Source organism: Carcharhinus amblyrhynchos, chromosome 8 (assembly GCF_965287045.1).
Source record: "Carcharhinus amblyrhynchos chromosome 8, sCarAmb.v2.hapA, whole genome shotgun sequence".
NCBI lineage: Eukaryota > Metazoa > Chordata > Chondrichthyes > Carcharhiniformes > Carcharhinidae > Carcharhinus > Carcharhinus amblyrhynchos.
In genome coordinates, this window is record NC_137331.1 from 51173226 (window position 1) to 51188495 (window position 15270).

At 40.9% G+C, this 15270-nt stretch overlaps 1 protein-coding gene across 2 annotated transcripts in view; it reads right to left on the reverse strand.

The window, feature by feature from the left end:
- zfhx4 (zinc finger homeobox 4) overlaps positions 1 to 15270 on the reverse strand; it is a 240648-nt gene that overhangs the window by 18521 nt on the left and 206857 nt on the right. Inside the window, exons 6-9 of one of the 2 annotated variants that reach the window (XM_080194061.1) lie at positions 15066 to 15199; positions 14238 to 14438; positions 9613 to 9733; positions 1491 to 7019 (exon numbers count right to left, since the gene is read on the reverse strand). In XM_080194061.1, the coding sequence (XP_080050187.1) occupies positions 1491 to 7019; positions 9613 to 9733; positions 14238 to 14438; positions 15066 to 15199 (5985 nt within the window). Of the gene's footprint in view, positions 1 to 1490; positions 7020 to 9612; positions 9734 to 14237; positions 14439 to 15065; positions 15203 to 15270 lie in introns of both variants that reach the window. The other variant, XM_080194060.1, reaches the window with a different exon arrangement.

Here is a 15270-nt window from a genome sequence, read left to right on the forward strand (position 1 = left end):
CTCCCAAAGGTTTTCACAGACCTTTTGTCATAATAACAGGAAAGTGCGACTAAGTGAGATCTACTAATAACTTCTTCAGCTAACTAAAAACATACTGGATTGTTTAAAGAGGACCTTTTTTTTAAATGCAAAAAAAAGTCATTGACCAAAGATGGCTACTGCCAGTCACCTGATACCTGGTATTGTAAGTTGATCACTTTTCTGGATAGCTCCTATAAGGTTTGCACTGCAGATCTGCCCTGACATGGTTCATGGAATTTCACATCTGGGGAGTGTCAAGGTTCACTTCAAAAAGGGACTGTTGAAAGAAAGGCATTACAAATGCAAAGTGCTGGACTTAAATCAACTGTAATTCTGTCAAGGCAATGGAAACTGCTAACCAGCCAGGTACACCCAACAGAGACACAAAATCCCCCGTGGAAGGTGAAATAACCCCTCTTCTGCTGGTTTCTAAAATGTTGAAATGTATCAAAAGCCTCTGAGATGAAAGACCAAAAATTAGATTTCTTGTTTTACAACAATGAGTTCAAGACATGTTAACCTAATTGGCAGCTTAGAATTTACAGACAGGAGGTTTAATAACCGGTTTTGCCATGACAGGAACAAAGAAAGATACCATCTCTCTCTCCCTCTCTGTGAAGTTATGATTGCATCCTGCAAAGTGCAGTTACTCAAACTTCAATTCAACTCCAGGATTTAAAAGGAACTAGCCAACTTCAAATGGCAAAAACATTCAACAATCTACACTTCAAGTACAAGCAAAGGATGCAATTGTATATTCTTTAACTTTCATTTGGATTCCAATGTTCCTTACTTCTGAGATTTGTGCATGTGTATTTTACATTGCATGATTTTTTCTTGGGTTTAGTAACTAATAAATTTGCTCTTTCTGTGCCTCAAGAAAACCTGGATAGGTTGGCACCTTATTAAAAATGTAAATTGGATTGGAAAAAGCATTTATGGAGAAAATAAATTAAGAAAGACCTTTGTTGTGACCAGCCAAGGGGGTTGACTAAAAAGGAACGAGTTCACTGCTCCTCAGCCAGTTGTAGTACTCTACAAAAGGGTATGTTGCTTCTCAAAAAACTCTAGTAAATTTAATCTGTAAGGTGTAAAGTCCACCAGTCATGTTTCAGACATCCCAAAAACAAAAACGGAATCTTTTTGAAGGCAGCTGCATTTTTACATAGGCAACTGTCTCTATGAGCCTGCAATCGGTTCCCATTCCCCACCAATGAAAATGCCCAGTGCCAGGTTCGGCTAAGCTGGAGATGCTTTCCATCGTTGCAAAAATTCAGGGCTCTGTCTCTCCGAAGAGGCATACATAATCGAGTGAGTGATAAGGCGGCCAAAATTTGAACTTACTGTATGCAGAATTTTGAATGTTGATAAATGTTTGACACAGCACTTCTTAAGGCTTTAAACTCTACACATATATATTTAATAACTTACAGATATAAAAGAACTAAATATGAATCATTATAATTTACCTGTTGCATTTTGTGGAAAACTTGACAGTGAAGCAGGACCATTTACTCCAGGAAGTATGACTGGAGAGAGGCCTGAAAGGCCTGAATAGGATGTTGAAGCATTGAGGCCATGCAATGCAGTATTTTCCATTACACTTTGCTGATGCAGAACTTGTTGTTGTGAAGTTATACCCAAAGCATCTGTGGCCTTCTTCAGACGATCCAACTCTTGTTGAGCCATCAACTGTCGGACAGTAGTAGGAGCAAGATAATCCTTCTCCTTATCTAGCTGGCATCCCACCGTCTCTTTCACTTTGTTGATATGCTGCTGTGAGAAAATGTGATCTCTGATAGACAAACGTGCAGTATACATGACACCACATAAAGAACATTCTGTTTTTTGTCCATCAGTTCCAGTTTGATTCATCATGAATGATTTTGCCATGTTCAACTTTATCTTTTTGTCTTTTGCTCGAGCATTCTGAAACCAGACCTGGACAACCCTTTTAGGTAAATTAATTTCATTGCCAAGAAGTTCGCACTCTTGCATTGTTGGTGTACGGTAGTCAGCAAAGCATGACTTCAGGACTTTTAATTGAAGATTACTCATTTGTGTTCTGAAACGTTTCTGACCAGGTCGCTCATTTGATCTTGATGACTTGAGACTACTGTGGCTACCAAATGGGCTCGGAGAACAGGGATCGGCTAAACTCGATGTCTCACTTCGGTCAACACTATCATCTATGTCATTATCCCTTGATATGAAGCTTAGAGAAGGGCTAGGTAAGCTCATGGAAAGTCTTTCATCATAATAATCAACTGTCGTCGTCGTAACCATCATTGACAACTGATCACCAGCAATTGATGTTTTCAGCTCATCTGAAGACTCAATAACTTTACTTTCAGAAGTGCTGACTAGGTTTTCAGTTTCATTGTTTCCTTCATCTCCCGTACTTCCATCACTTATAGCTGTGTTAATAGACGATGTATCATCATAATCTGTCTTACTCTGATCAAAACTGACAACAGCAGAGTTTATATTTGGACATTCCGTGTCTTCATTGCATTCCGATTTGAATAACAAAGGGCTCAGAAGATGTTTTGGTGACATCTCTGCTGTTTTACTTACTGGCGTTGAAACTGTAGATGGAGCTTCATTTTCACTTAATGCGTCAATCTTGGAGAAAAGCAATGTTGGAAATTCAAAATAATTATCTTTCTGCGGACTTTCACCATCATCATCTTGTGGCATAATAGGGCTTGGTGGGAGGCTATAGCCTGCTTGCTTTGCTTCGTGCCAATGCCGAGAACGGATGTGTGTTTCAAGTGCTGTCTTAGCTTTAAAGAGTGCTCGACAGAAAGGGCACCTTCTGTGAGACTGACTTGGACCAAGGGCACGGAATTGCCCCTTCCTCTCACGAGCTCGAGTGTTTTGAAACCAAACCTGAACCACGCGTTTCTTTAGTCCTACTTCATTTGAAATGTGATCTAACATTTTTCGAGTAGGATTAGAATCCAACAAGTATTTTTCATACAGTACCTCCAGCTGCTCTGGAGTAATTGTAGTTCTAAGCCTTTTATCACGATGTGGTTCATCACTACTATTTGCACCTTCTTTATCATTTTGATTGTTTTCTTCTTTTTCTTCCAGCTTACGCTTAACTGTTCCTGATGCTGTATTAGAGGAGGTTGGAACTGATGAACTAGGCTGGGAGGATATCTGTGTAAGAGGTCCAGGAAGTAACTGTCCAGCCATAAGTGGGTTGTTTGGGTCAAAAATCATATAGGGCATATCTAACGATCTATCCAAGATTTGTGAGTGGAGGAACTGATTCTGGGCTGCCAAAAAATGTATGTGCTGGTGTTCTTGCCAAAGTTCCAAGGTTGGAAAGGCATATTTACACTGGTCACACTGGTACTGTAACATCGGAGGAGGTAGACTGTTCTGTAAAGAGGTGACTGCTACAGACAGGGGGCTGGAGGAAACGGTTGGATTTTGAGGCTGTGAATGAGGTCGCATTATTGGCTGTTGGGACTGGTTTTGCTGCTGTGACTGTGCTGTTGTTGTCTGTGGCACTGATGGAGGTGAGGACATTGGTTTGGCCATTTGGGAGGGTTGAGCAACCTCAATTTGCTTTGGTTTCTCTACTGGTAGGTTAGGTTTCGCTGAACTTTTGTCCATTTCCAATTTGGGTGAAGGCATCAGAGGAGTGCTGGAACCAGAGCTCGAACCAGATCTAGAACCAGACCCTGTCACTGTTCCTAACATGGGCTTTGATGTGTCTGCTGAGACAGAAGCATCAGGCTGATGTGACATTATTTGGTCTGTGGCATCCATTGAATCTTCTGTTTGACTATCGTCCTGACAATCGTCATCTTCATCTTTGTAACACTGTTTCTTCTGATGCGTAATTAGATCAAAAATTCGTGGGAACACTACATTACATTTTTTACACTGATATTGTAAATTATTGGTTCGTACGTAACGCTCGTTGGTTAGCTCCCTCCTTTCACTGTCTTTAGTATCGGCTTGATTCTCAAAAGTCTTTCGTGCTTTTTGACGGGCATTTTGAAACCACACCACGATTACTCGAGTCGGCAGGTTCAGGACTGTGGATAATTGTTCTATTTCATCATCTTTTGGATAAGCATTCGTATCAAAAAAGTCCTGCAGAACCCTCAACTGGTAGTCAGTGAATCGAGTTCGAGATGACCGCTTATTTATTGTACCGTCTGTCCTGTAATATTCTCCTGTATTAAAACAAGTATCATTTCTGGATTCCTCCAGTGTGGTAATAGGTGGATTATTGAAGTTGTACGGCGAGTCCTTATTTCTTTGCCTTTCTTTGAAAAGGGTATTGCGAAACCAATGTTTAATGACTTTCTGTGGAAGTCCCGACTTTTCTGACATCTCTTGAATTTGTTCTTCAGTTGGTGAATTATTGATGTCAAAGTAAGTACGCAAGATCTTTAATTGATCATCCGTGATTCTTGTGCGTGGACGTTTAAACTGGTGATGTTTCAGAAAATTGGGATCCAAACCTAACTGTTGCTGGCAGAGCTGGGTGAGATCAGCAGATAAAGACTCCATCGTTGGCAGTTGCAATGTGAGCTGGGGTGGCAAAGAAGAATGTTGCATCATAACAGGGGGGAAGAGAGGCAGATCCAAAGAGACAGGCATCTGACCCTGGGATTGTGAAGAAGGTGGAGGAGGAGGAGGTGGCGGGGGAGGAGGGGGAGGAGGGGGAGGCGGTGGTGGTAATGGTGACGGGGCAGATCCTTGGAGTTTGCCACTCCCTGTTGAGGGAGGTGGTGGTGGTGGTGGAGGAGGAGGCGGGGGAGGAGGCGGGGGAGGAGGCAGTGGTGTAGGTGTAGGTGACTCCGGTGAGGATGGCGTTACAGGATACAATTTGTCATATGCTTCTCTGTAGTGGCATGCAAATATTTCCAGCTCCCCGAATGGGAAAAACTGACAGTGGATATGCTCTTGGTGGCTTTTCAGAATAAGAATGTTTGAAAACAGTTTGCCACAGGCTTCACATTCTAACTTGTCAGTTTTCTCATTTTCACCATTCTTGCCTCTTTTTTGAACTTTCTGCTTGTTTTCATTAAACTGGATAACCAACTCAAAACCAAAGTTTTCTAATAAAGCTTTTGCTGCATTGCCTCTTGCACCGGATGGAATGCGAGGAGGTGGAAGCACGGTGTCTACTGATTTCTGCTTTTTGGTGTCTTTATTTTCTTTTAAAGCTTCGGATTCACTTAAAAAATCGTACTGTGTCTTATTTTCTGCCATCTCCATTAATTCCTCAGTTTCTTTGTGGGAATAAGTGTCTTTTAACAACTGGGTCTCCACAGAATTTAGACTGTTTTGTTCCTGCTTGGATGGTTTAACTGCTTGTTGCTGTTGCTTTTGTGACAGTTGCTGAGACTGCAAACCTTGATGGTGTTGCCCATATTGCTGCTGGATTTGCAATAACTGTTGCCCTTGTACTTGTTGCTTCAGATCTTCAAGCAGAGATCCTGTCATTGCAGACATTCCAAAGGTCCCTGAACCAGGCAAACCTAGCTCTGTATTTAGATTAAATTCAGTACCTGGCAGGTAAAAAGGAAAGAGAAACTGTGGCTGTTGGAGCTGCAGCAAAGCTTCAGCTGTCATCGGAAAGTGTGGTAACAATGCTGGATTTAGAAACTGAGGCTGAAAGAAAGCAGCTTGTTGCTGCAGTTCATGTTGTAGGTGCATCTGTGCCTGGGCTTGGGCCTGGACTTGGGCTTGGGCCTGGGCCTGAGCCTGAGCCTGAGCCTGAGCCTGGGCTTGGGCCTGGGCCTGGGCCTGTGCCTGTGCTTGAACCTGGGCCTGAGCCTGGGCCTGAGCCTGGGCTTGAGCTTGAGCTTGAGCCTGGGCCTGAGCCTGAGCCTGGGTTTGAGCTGGTGACTGGGGTTGATGCTGGACAGAATGAGGAGAAACTGATTCAGTGAACTGCTTTTTGTTTGCTTCCTTGATATCTGCATTGGTGTCTTTGTTACTAACTGCTGTCATCCCAAGAGAATCTGTAGTCATTTGCCCAGTAGCAAGCAGACTACTGCTACTGCCCACACTATTGTTTCCGCCTGCAGTACTACAACCCCCTGCTTCCAGTTTGGCTGCCCTTGCTTTCGTCTGATGGAGCACAGATCTCATATGTATTTCCAGTGTAGAGCTCTGGCTATAAGCGACATTACATGTGTTGCACTTGTAGGGCTTGTTGTCTATGTTGTTGTTGGATTCTTGAGGAACTGGACTTGATGCCTCTTGAAGAACTTTCTTAAGCTTGTGCAAGTGCGATACTGAATTATAGTGAACCAAGAGGATGTTCTTCTGCGTGAAAGATTCTTTGCACACTGTGCATTTGTATGGTCGAGAAGGATCTAAAAACTTCTCCATGGTAAAATTTGGACCTTTCCGGAAAGGCAGTGTTCGTTTTGGTTCTGAATTTAAGTCATCTAGAATAGAGCTGCTGTCACTTCCTGCTGGACTGACTTTCCCATCCTGATCTATTTCCTCTTCTTTATCTATTTCCTGTGCCAGAATGTTATCTTCTTGACCGATAACATCACTTTCTGACCAGAATTCTCCATTCACATGATAGCTCCCACATATCTGTTGTATCTCAACCTCACTCAGTTCAGGGTGACTGGTTTCTAAATGTCTCTTCAAAGCCAGAAATGTGCGGAAGCTACGTTGACAAAGGCTACACATTGTGGCAGCCCGAATAGCATGATACTGTGAATGAATCTGAAGCTTCTGCATGGTCTTGAAAGCCAGACTACATTGGCTGCAGCGATATTTGTACACATGCCGATCAGACACAGGCAGCTGTTGCCTTTTCTGGAGTTCATTTAGTTGATCTTGCAGAGACTCTGAAACCTTCAAACGTTGACTTCCATCCTTCTTCCAATCTGCAGTATCGGAAGATTCCTTTGACATCTTCTGTTCCTCACTTTTGGACTCAGTTCCAGACTTTGTGTTGTCTGAGGCTGTATAAAACTTGCTCTCTGATGAATATTCACCTGTTTAATTAAAAATAATGCAAAATGAAAGAAACATAAAATGTAATTCTAAAACATCATGACATTCCTAAATTCACTATAAAGCCTAGAGCACTGTTATATTTCTACCTTTCTCTTTTTCATACAGCAACAGTTGCAACAGCTATAAGAATGAACACTCTAAAACAAAGATCAAAGAAAATTACAGCACAGGAACAGGCCCTTTGGCACTCCAAGCTCGCAGCAACCATGCTGCCCAACTGAACTAAAACTCCCTACCCTTCTGGAGACCATATCCCATGTCTCTGATATGTTCTTCAGGAAAAGAGCCAAGAAGAAAGTATTATTGTATCCTGACAGCATGCTGCTATAAATGCCAAATACAAAAGTTTGCTGCCAGTCACCTTCCAAGCATCATGCACACTGGTCAATTTCTGAAGTTCAATCTGAGAAGAGGAATAAGAGAGGCTGCTGCTCTAAGCGAAAAGTACAAATTTCAAATATTTCTGATTCTGGCAAGTCTTTGACCTTTGAGGTCTTCACTAGGTTCAGAATAGGATATAGTTGTCTACAACCCAGTGTATGGTGGATTATTAGCCTGGTTTAAAAATTTCCTCAGACATTCCCCCAAACTGTTGCTAAAACACAGTGCGAATAGAGGAAGTTCCAGCTTTTGCACCCAAGGTAAGCATTTACAGGTCACTGTTAATGAGGTGGAAACTTGGAGAACCAGGTTATGCCCCAAATTCTGAATCCAGAGCTGGGATAATAAACTACACTAGGCATTTCATGTCTACCAAAGTCTCAGTTTAAAGTCTCAACCAAAACTCAGCGCTCTCCAAGTAATTCACAGTAATCACAGGATCATTACAGTACAGAAGGAGGCCAATCAACCCAGCGAGTTTGCACTGAGTCTCCGAAAGTGCATCTTACTCAGGCCCATCCATCAGCCCACCCTATCCCCATAACCTCATGCATTTACCATGTCTAATCTACCTTCCACACATCTTTGACAGCAAGAGGCAAATTAGTATGGTCAATCCATCTGACCTGCACGTCTTTAGACTGTGCAAGGAAATTGGAGTACCCAAAGGAAACCCATGCAGACACGGAGAAAATGTACAACCTCCACACAGACATTCACCCAAGGCTGGTATCAAATGGGGTCCCTGGCACTGTGAGGCAGCAGTGCTAACCATCTTGCCACTGTGTAGGTTATCAGGTTAAATTGTAATACTCAAATCCTCAAGTGTGGTTTTATCCTTTGACATTCTAACTCAAAATCAAACATATGCATTTGATGCTCTGCCCATTTTACAAAGTCCATTTCTAATTAATCAATTGGATATGAGGTTTGGGACATCTTTGATGATGTAATACATTTTCTATGTCAATTTGATTGACAATTGATTAATTAGAAATGAACTTTGTAAAATGGGCATAGCATCAAATGCATATGTTTGATTTTCCACAAAGATAAATCCTCATTTCCTGCCCCCCTTCCACTCCCCCAACTTGTATTCCTTATTTTATTTCAAAGCCTTCTAATGTCCTGACATACCAATTCAGTGGCTTCTCACTGAAATGTACTACTTGCAAAGGGAAGCTAAGTGACCACCAACACAACTCAATAGCTCAACAAGTAAAGAAAAATTCAACTTTTCAAACACAGATACTAATACAAGCCTGTTCAACTGAGAAAGAATAGCTTGTGAAACCAACAGTGGAAATTAGAAGTGAATATTTTATATTGATCCCAGCACAAGTTCCACTCACCACTACAAGAAGTCAGAGGGATTCTGGAAGTATCCATCGTCATTCTAATGCTAGAAATCTGTCTGGATTCTTATTGAAGAATTTACTGGTTCAATCAGAATTATTTGAGAACAATTACTTTCAGATTCACAACCTGAACATTATTCGTGGGCTTCTCCAACTTCACGACAAAGTCCAAATTATAATCTTTCAGCTATTAATCAATACATTTCACATTCACATCAAACACTCTCTTCCAATACCTAGTGGAGCTCTGCCAACTACAGTGTCAATGTTTTGTTTTATGGATACACTATACATCCTCAGTCTCAAAGCCTCTCAAAGGAATGGAAACAGAAATGGTATGGAAACAAACATCTTTGGCAGGTATGGGAAATATAGAAAGGTGATTTTTGTACACTTCAATTTTGTACGCTTAACAAATCACAGAGACTCTGGAGCATTTAGTAGACTATTAGAAATGCTCTAGACGTTGATAAAATGGGAACATTTTGACAAAGTAATTATTAAAAAGAATGGTCCAGAATACCACAAAGGCTTTGACTGTGCTTTGAACCGAACTGTCTTGCTTGCATTCTTGCAGTGAGTGGAACCCGTTGTGAATAGATAAGTACACACTTTGTTGCTAGTGTTGAGAAAGTACATCCACTTCTGCAGCAAAGCCCAACTCTTCCCAGTGTAAACATGTTGCTGGAGCACATTTGGCGCATTTGGCAGTCAGGGCAAATAATGTCTAGTATTCAAATTTCAAATTTGCCAAATAAGTTAATTGTTCAACTATTCTCACACAAACAATACAATCTTTACAAGGCCAATTATCATTTCCCTGAAGGCTTACCGGATAATTTGCATGATTCCTCTGTAGTTACAGTTGCAGTATTGCTAAGGAAGCATTGCATTTTTTCAGAGCCAGTTGAAGGCAGTATGCTGGTGGAGTTCATCCCATCTGGAACAGACACCTTTGGAAGAAGCAAATGAAGAAACTCTAATACAAATCTTTCTTACAATGACTGCATTTATTATTGAAACAAAATACATTTTGTTCAGATGACACTTTCTGCTGGAATTCATTCAAAGCATTTCATTTATTAAAAATAAACTTACGGTGAAAAGGAATCTTGCTAATGGGATTGATGAATAGGTGAAGGAATTTCTACTTGCCCTACCTTTGGGTAAGCCAATAACCAAAACATTTTCTGTGTGCTGCATTTTATTTAATATTTCAAATAAAAACACTAATTGTCATAACAGGTAAGAATCAATTTTGATCTCCTGTTTGTACTTCAAGGTAGATGGTGGTCAGATAAGGAAGTGGAGTGGGAGTTATCTAGACCCAACTACTCTCATTGTTGTCGATCATCGTGTTGTCCAGAAAGCAGGAAGCAGGGAAGGAGTAGAAGCAGGTGAGTTGTGGTATGAAATAGCCCCATTTGGTGTTAGTGCAGGGATTATCCATACAGATTCTCTGAATTGACGTGCTCAGAGCTAGAGATCAGGCTGCCATGCCTGGTATCTGTAGAGCGATACTAGGCATACCAGCCTGACCATGAGACATTGCATATCCTTCTGCTCATACCTAGCATGCAGCAGCTGTACAGAGAGCTAATATGGTTTTCTATGGCAAATTCTTTGCTTATTGGGATTCTTTATATTGAAGGACATTGTGTCAGAAGATCCGAGTCCCATTACTTCAAGGTCTAAATGTTTGACTTATAGATATGTGGCAAAGTTTTGTAAAAATCTTGCTGATCACAGCATGCCATGCTTCATTTCTCCCCCTTAAAAGAAATCGTAACTAGATTAAGATCCAACTCAGTTGTATGGGTGTACTTGCTGAAATGGCCCCAGTCATTTCTGTGAAACCTGGAAGACCTACTTTGTAAAGACTGTTGGAACCTGTCAGTCTTTAGGTCAATGGGAGTGTAGATGCAGCGCTGTATCATTTGCTGTATTGTGCCACATACAGCTTGCACATGCACAGACACAGTAGCAGTCAGCTGTGGTCTGAAACTTGGCTGTAGTTCCTCACAGACATACTCCAGTCTGACAAACAGCTGGTTATCAATTTTCTCCACTTTCTGTCACTTATCCATGTTGCCAGTGTCCCTTTATTCCATGGCTTTCATTTCACTAATGAGACTACTAAAGTGGCATTTTATTAAACACCTTTTGATAGTCCACACACAGGACATGAATGACACTACCTTCATCAATCCTTTCTATTACTTTTATTCAAAAACTCTATTTTGTCATATGTAATTTTCCATCAACAAATCTATGTTGGATGTCGTTAATTAACCTACAAAATTTCTGGGTAAAATAAATTGTCAATTTTATTTTTGTGGGATTATAATCCACATATCAATAACTGCAGCAACAAATATCCTTAATGTTCTTATGAAAAATTATCTACCTTAAACATTAACTCTATTCCTCTCCCCAGTAGTGCTACCTGGCCTGCCGAGTGTTTTCTATTTTTATCTCAGATTTCTATCATCTGCGGTATTTTTATAATCTCTAGTCTTGCTAGAGGTCTTGCATCCATTCTCTTGATTGGCACTTTCAATACAAGTTAGAGTCCAAGTACCAATCTTAAATCATTACCTATGCTACTTGGTATTTTAAGATACTAGATCATATGTTTCATCAATTTTCATCTAAGTAAAGAACTTCTGTGATTTTCTCTTCTTAACTAGGAACCATTTAGACCTGCAGTTATTCTTATCATCCCCCTCTGAACTTAGGTTGATCCATGCGAATGAAACAGAAGTAATCATACTGCAATGTGGCATGGCCTGGGAGCAGGGGCGGCAGGGTTCGTATGGGCGACGACACCTTTTAACCTTACTTGTCAGAAGGGTCCCAAAGGGTTCACGACTCCTGAGGTGCAGGAGTCCTCCAAAAACTTGCCCTACTCCTTGAAAGTAGCACTGAGGTTCTAAAATACCCATCCTGCAATGATGTAGACAAGGGTAGGTTGGCTAAGTGCAGGCTTGCTACCTGCAGATTTCTCCTGGCACCAGAAAAATGCCCACACAGGGAAATGGAGTGTGAATCCCAAATTGGGTCCCACCTGCCATTTTTAAAACTCCCTTGTCTTTGTGCTGGCATGGACAGATGCATGAGAATCCAGGCCCATGAGTCACTGCCCTCAAGGCCAAGGCTATCTCTCACTTTCAGTTGTTATTGGTGAATTCTTAATTGGCCAGTTAATTTGCTATTGCTTTTCTTAGGGCTGTTTCTGGCGTTTCCCGCTGGTAAAGCTAAGGAAAGAGTTATGAGGAAATTCCCAGATCTAATCTTCTGAAAATCCAAGTAAATTGTCTGAACAGTGTCTACCAACTTGTCTGGCTATTTCCTTCAGGGATCCAGTAGGTGCTTCTAAATCCATGCTGACCTATTATTACCTGAAAACTGATAATGTGCAGAAAATGCTCCGTATGTGGGCGCTCCCACCTCTACCATTTCAGCATACTGAATAACGTACAGCCGACCAATTAGTGGCTAGCTGGTGGGACTGCCAGATAATGAGCGTTGTGAAAGGGAGATCTGCACCCAACCAGGCATCTAGGGTAGGAAATCCAGCGAGAGAGGGGTTAAGCTGTGATCCACTTCCAGTCACCAATTTAAAGGCCTCCTATCCTCTCACTCTCTCCTTGATTGTTCCGCCAGTCAATAAAAGAAGAACAAAAAAGGTCTTCTAAAGGCCAAATCCTGCCACCTTCAACAGCAGACTCTGCTGTTACAAGCTACCACATTTGCATGCCTTTTAATCTACACTGGTGCCACCTGTATCCTCGTACCTGGCATAACTCACACCTATATCTCTGCATCGTGCATCTCTACATCATGATAACTCATGCCTAACATGTTTCCAGTAAAATTGGTAATAAATAGAGTAGGAAATGAACAATTGCAGTTGATTGGCTTTCAAACTCAACAGCTTGTTAATTGCTTTCCACTCTCCCCACACCAATAGATCAAGTGGATTTCCAGTTTCGGAACCCAATCACCTTCCAAGTTGTCAGAGACTTGGCGGGACAATGTCAGATTGTTGACCCAACATCATCATGCCATATTTTACTTCAGTGGAGGGGATGCCTCACCTGATTTGCAGCCATAAAATGCAGCCATAGGAAACTTCTAAAAGCACAAACTTCTTGAGGACTTTAGGATGTAGTTGTCTGATTCCTGGGATGACGGGGTTAGTTTCTGAGGAAAGGCCTATACTCATTGGAGCTTAGGAGAATGAGGAGTGATCTTATTGAAGCCTATAGGATCCAGACAAGGTGGATGCTGAGAGGATGTTTTCCCTTCTTGAGCAGTCTAGAACTAGGAGCACAGTTTAAAAATTAGGATTCTCCTATTTAAGGCCAGGATGAGGAGAATTTGTTTCTCTCAGCCGATCTGTGGAATTCTCTCACCCAGACAGCAGTGCAGGCTGGGACACTGAATACATTCAAGGCCGAGTTAGATTTTTGATTGACGAGGGGGTCAAAGGTTACTGAGGGTCAGACAGGAAAGTGGAGTTGAAACCACAATCTGATCAGCCATGATCTTACTGATTGCAGGAGCAGGCTCAAAGGGCCGAATGGCCTACCCCTGCTCCTAATTCTTGTGCACACATGGACTTCAATGCTCTTCAGCATTTTCACAACAGTTGGCTCTCAGCACTGGACTAGTATTGAACGTCAGACCGGATTATGTGCTCAGCTCTGAAGTGAGATTTGAAGCCACACAATCTCACTTGGAGGTTATACTGGTGTTGCTGAAACACGAATGACACCTAAATAATTCACACCACACATCTATTACTTCCCCTTATTCCTTTCTCTACACTTCCACATAAATAGTTCTTTTGCAACTTCAGAGCGCATTTCCTTAGTAAATCCCTCTTGCTGCTGTCTATAACTTAGTTTCTATTGACATTTTATCTTTTTTAATGCTCATTAGAGTTATCTCCAACTGAATTTTAAATAGCCACTTGTACTCACAAATCTGTATTACTGCTATTCTTAAAATTCTGCTTATTTCTCAGGTGACTTTTAATCTGTTTCTTCAGTAACTGCATGATGGGTTTTGTTTGCTTTCTCTGATGAATGCATTTTCTTTTCAAATTCATTAGAATAGTCTTAAAAAGCTATGTAGCGTGTAGAAATCAGAATGTTAATTCCTAACACACAAGAATATATAACAACACTACACCCATTGCTATTTTATTTCTAAATGAGAAAATGTGGACCAGTGTGTCAACCCCTCATAATGTATTATGCTTAAGAGGCAGCGCAGTTCATCTAATAGTAAATTAGTAATTATCTTACAGCATAAATCACGATGGGAATACATTTTGTTCTGAAAAGGGCAATAAGCTCTCCAGCTTATATTTCAAATAATGATGCATTTCAATTTCCAGTTCTGAAACCAAAAAAACTCCTTGACTGAGATACGTTTTAAACCGCTTACAGTCATAAGTAGCTTCTCCACACAATCAGGTGCCACACTGTGCAAGTGGGTCAGGTGGAGCTGTAGATGAATCTTGTTGCTGAGCACATCCTGACAGAGAGGGCAGCAGATGACTGGCTGCATGGAATGCTGGGACATGACATGCATCTGGATCCTGTTTCCATCCTTACTGTTATAATTGCAGTAGGGGCACTGGTACAGCTGTAACCAAAGAATATTTAGTAAAATTTATATTAAAACCTGGTGGTATATAGCACGCAAGGTTTCTCTGTTCTGCTTTTTAAGAATGCCATATCATTTCATTTTGCATGAGAAATTACATTTATAAAACATGAAGTTAAATTGAATATAATGTTTATTCCCAAATACAACATTTATTCCCAAAAACAACTATTGAATTCCCAGGTACAATTTTATTCCTTCATGTCAGCAGGGTCAGCTTTATAACAAAGAAAAGTTGATTAGTCACATTGTCCTTTTTAACAGTAAGATTTCAAATAGTTTTATCCATTTTTAGTGAAAAATTAGACTTTTTTATATCTGACGCTATTTTCAATGCTCTCAAATGGATCCTGTTTACACTGTCGGCATTTCTCATATCCATTTCAAAAATTAAGCCAATTTGCCTTTAAGTGATGTTTGTAATAGAAAACGTCAGGTCAAAACACAGCAAAGGTAATTCTAGACAGTTTGAATATTTTTAAATGAACCTTTTTACAAATAATTTGCTGCAAAATTTTTTGGCGAGCAATTCATTAAGGAAAACTGATAAAGAAAGTAGACCAGAAGAATAAGACAACGAATAAAAAAATCCCTTTCGTCTCTCACCTGCTCCTGGCAGGGTTTGCTGCCTCCAGCTGACCGAGGTCTCCTGGAAGTAAGGTCATCATCTGCCCCCTGCGGCAGTTGGCGGTCTCCCACTACAGAGCTTTCTTGAGGTTCTGTACATTGTGCAGTTGTTCCTGCTAAGAAAATATGACTTATCAGTCTATTAATGTGTAAACTGCAATTCAGCAAACAGAAACCTGTTATG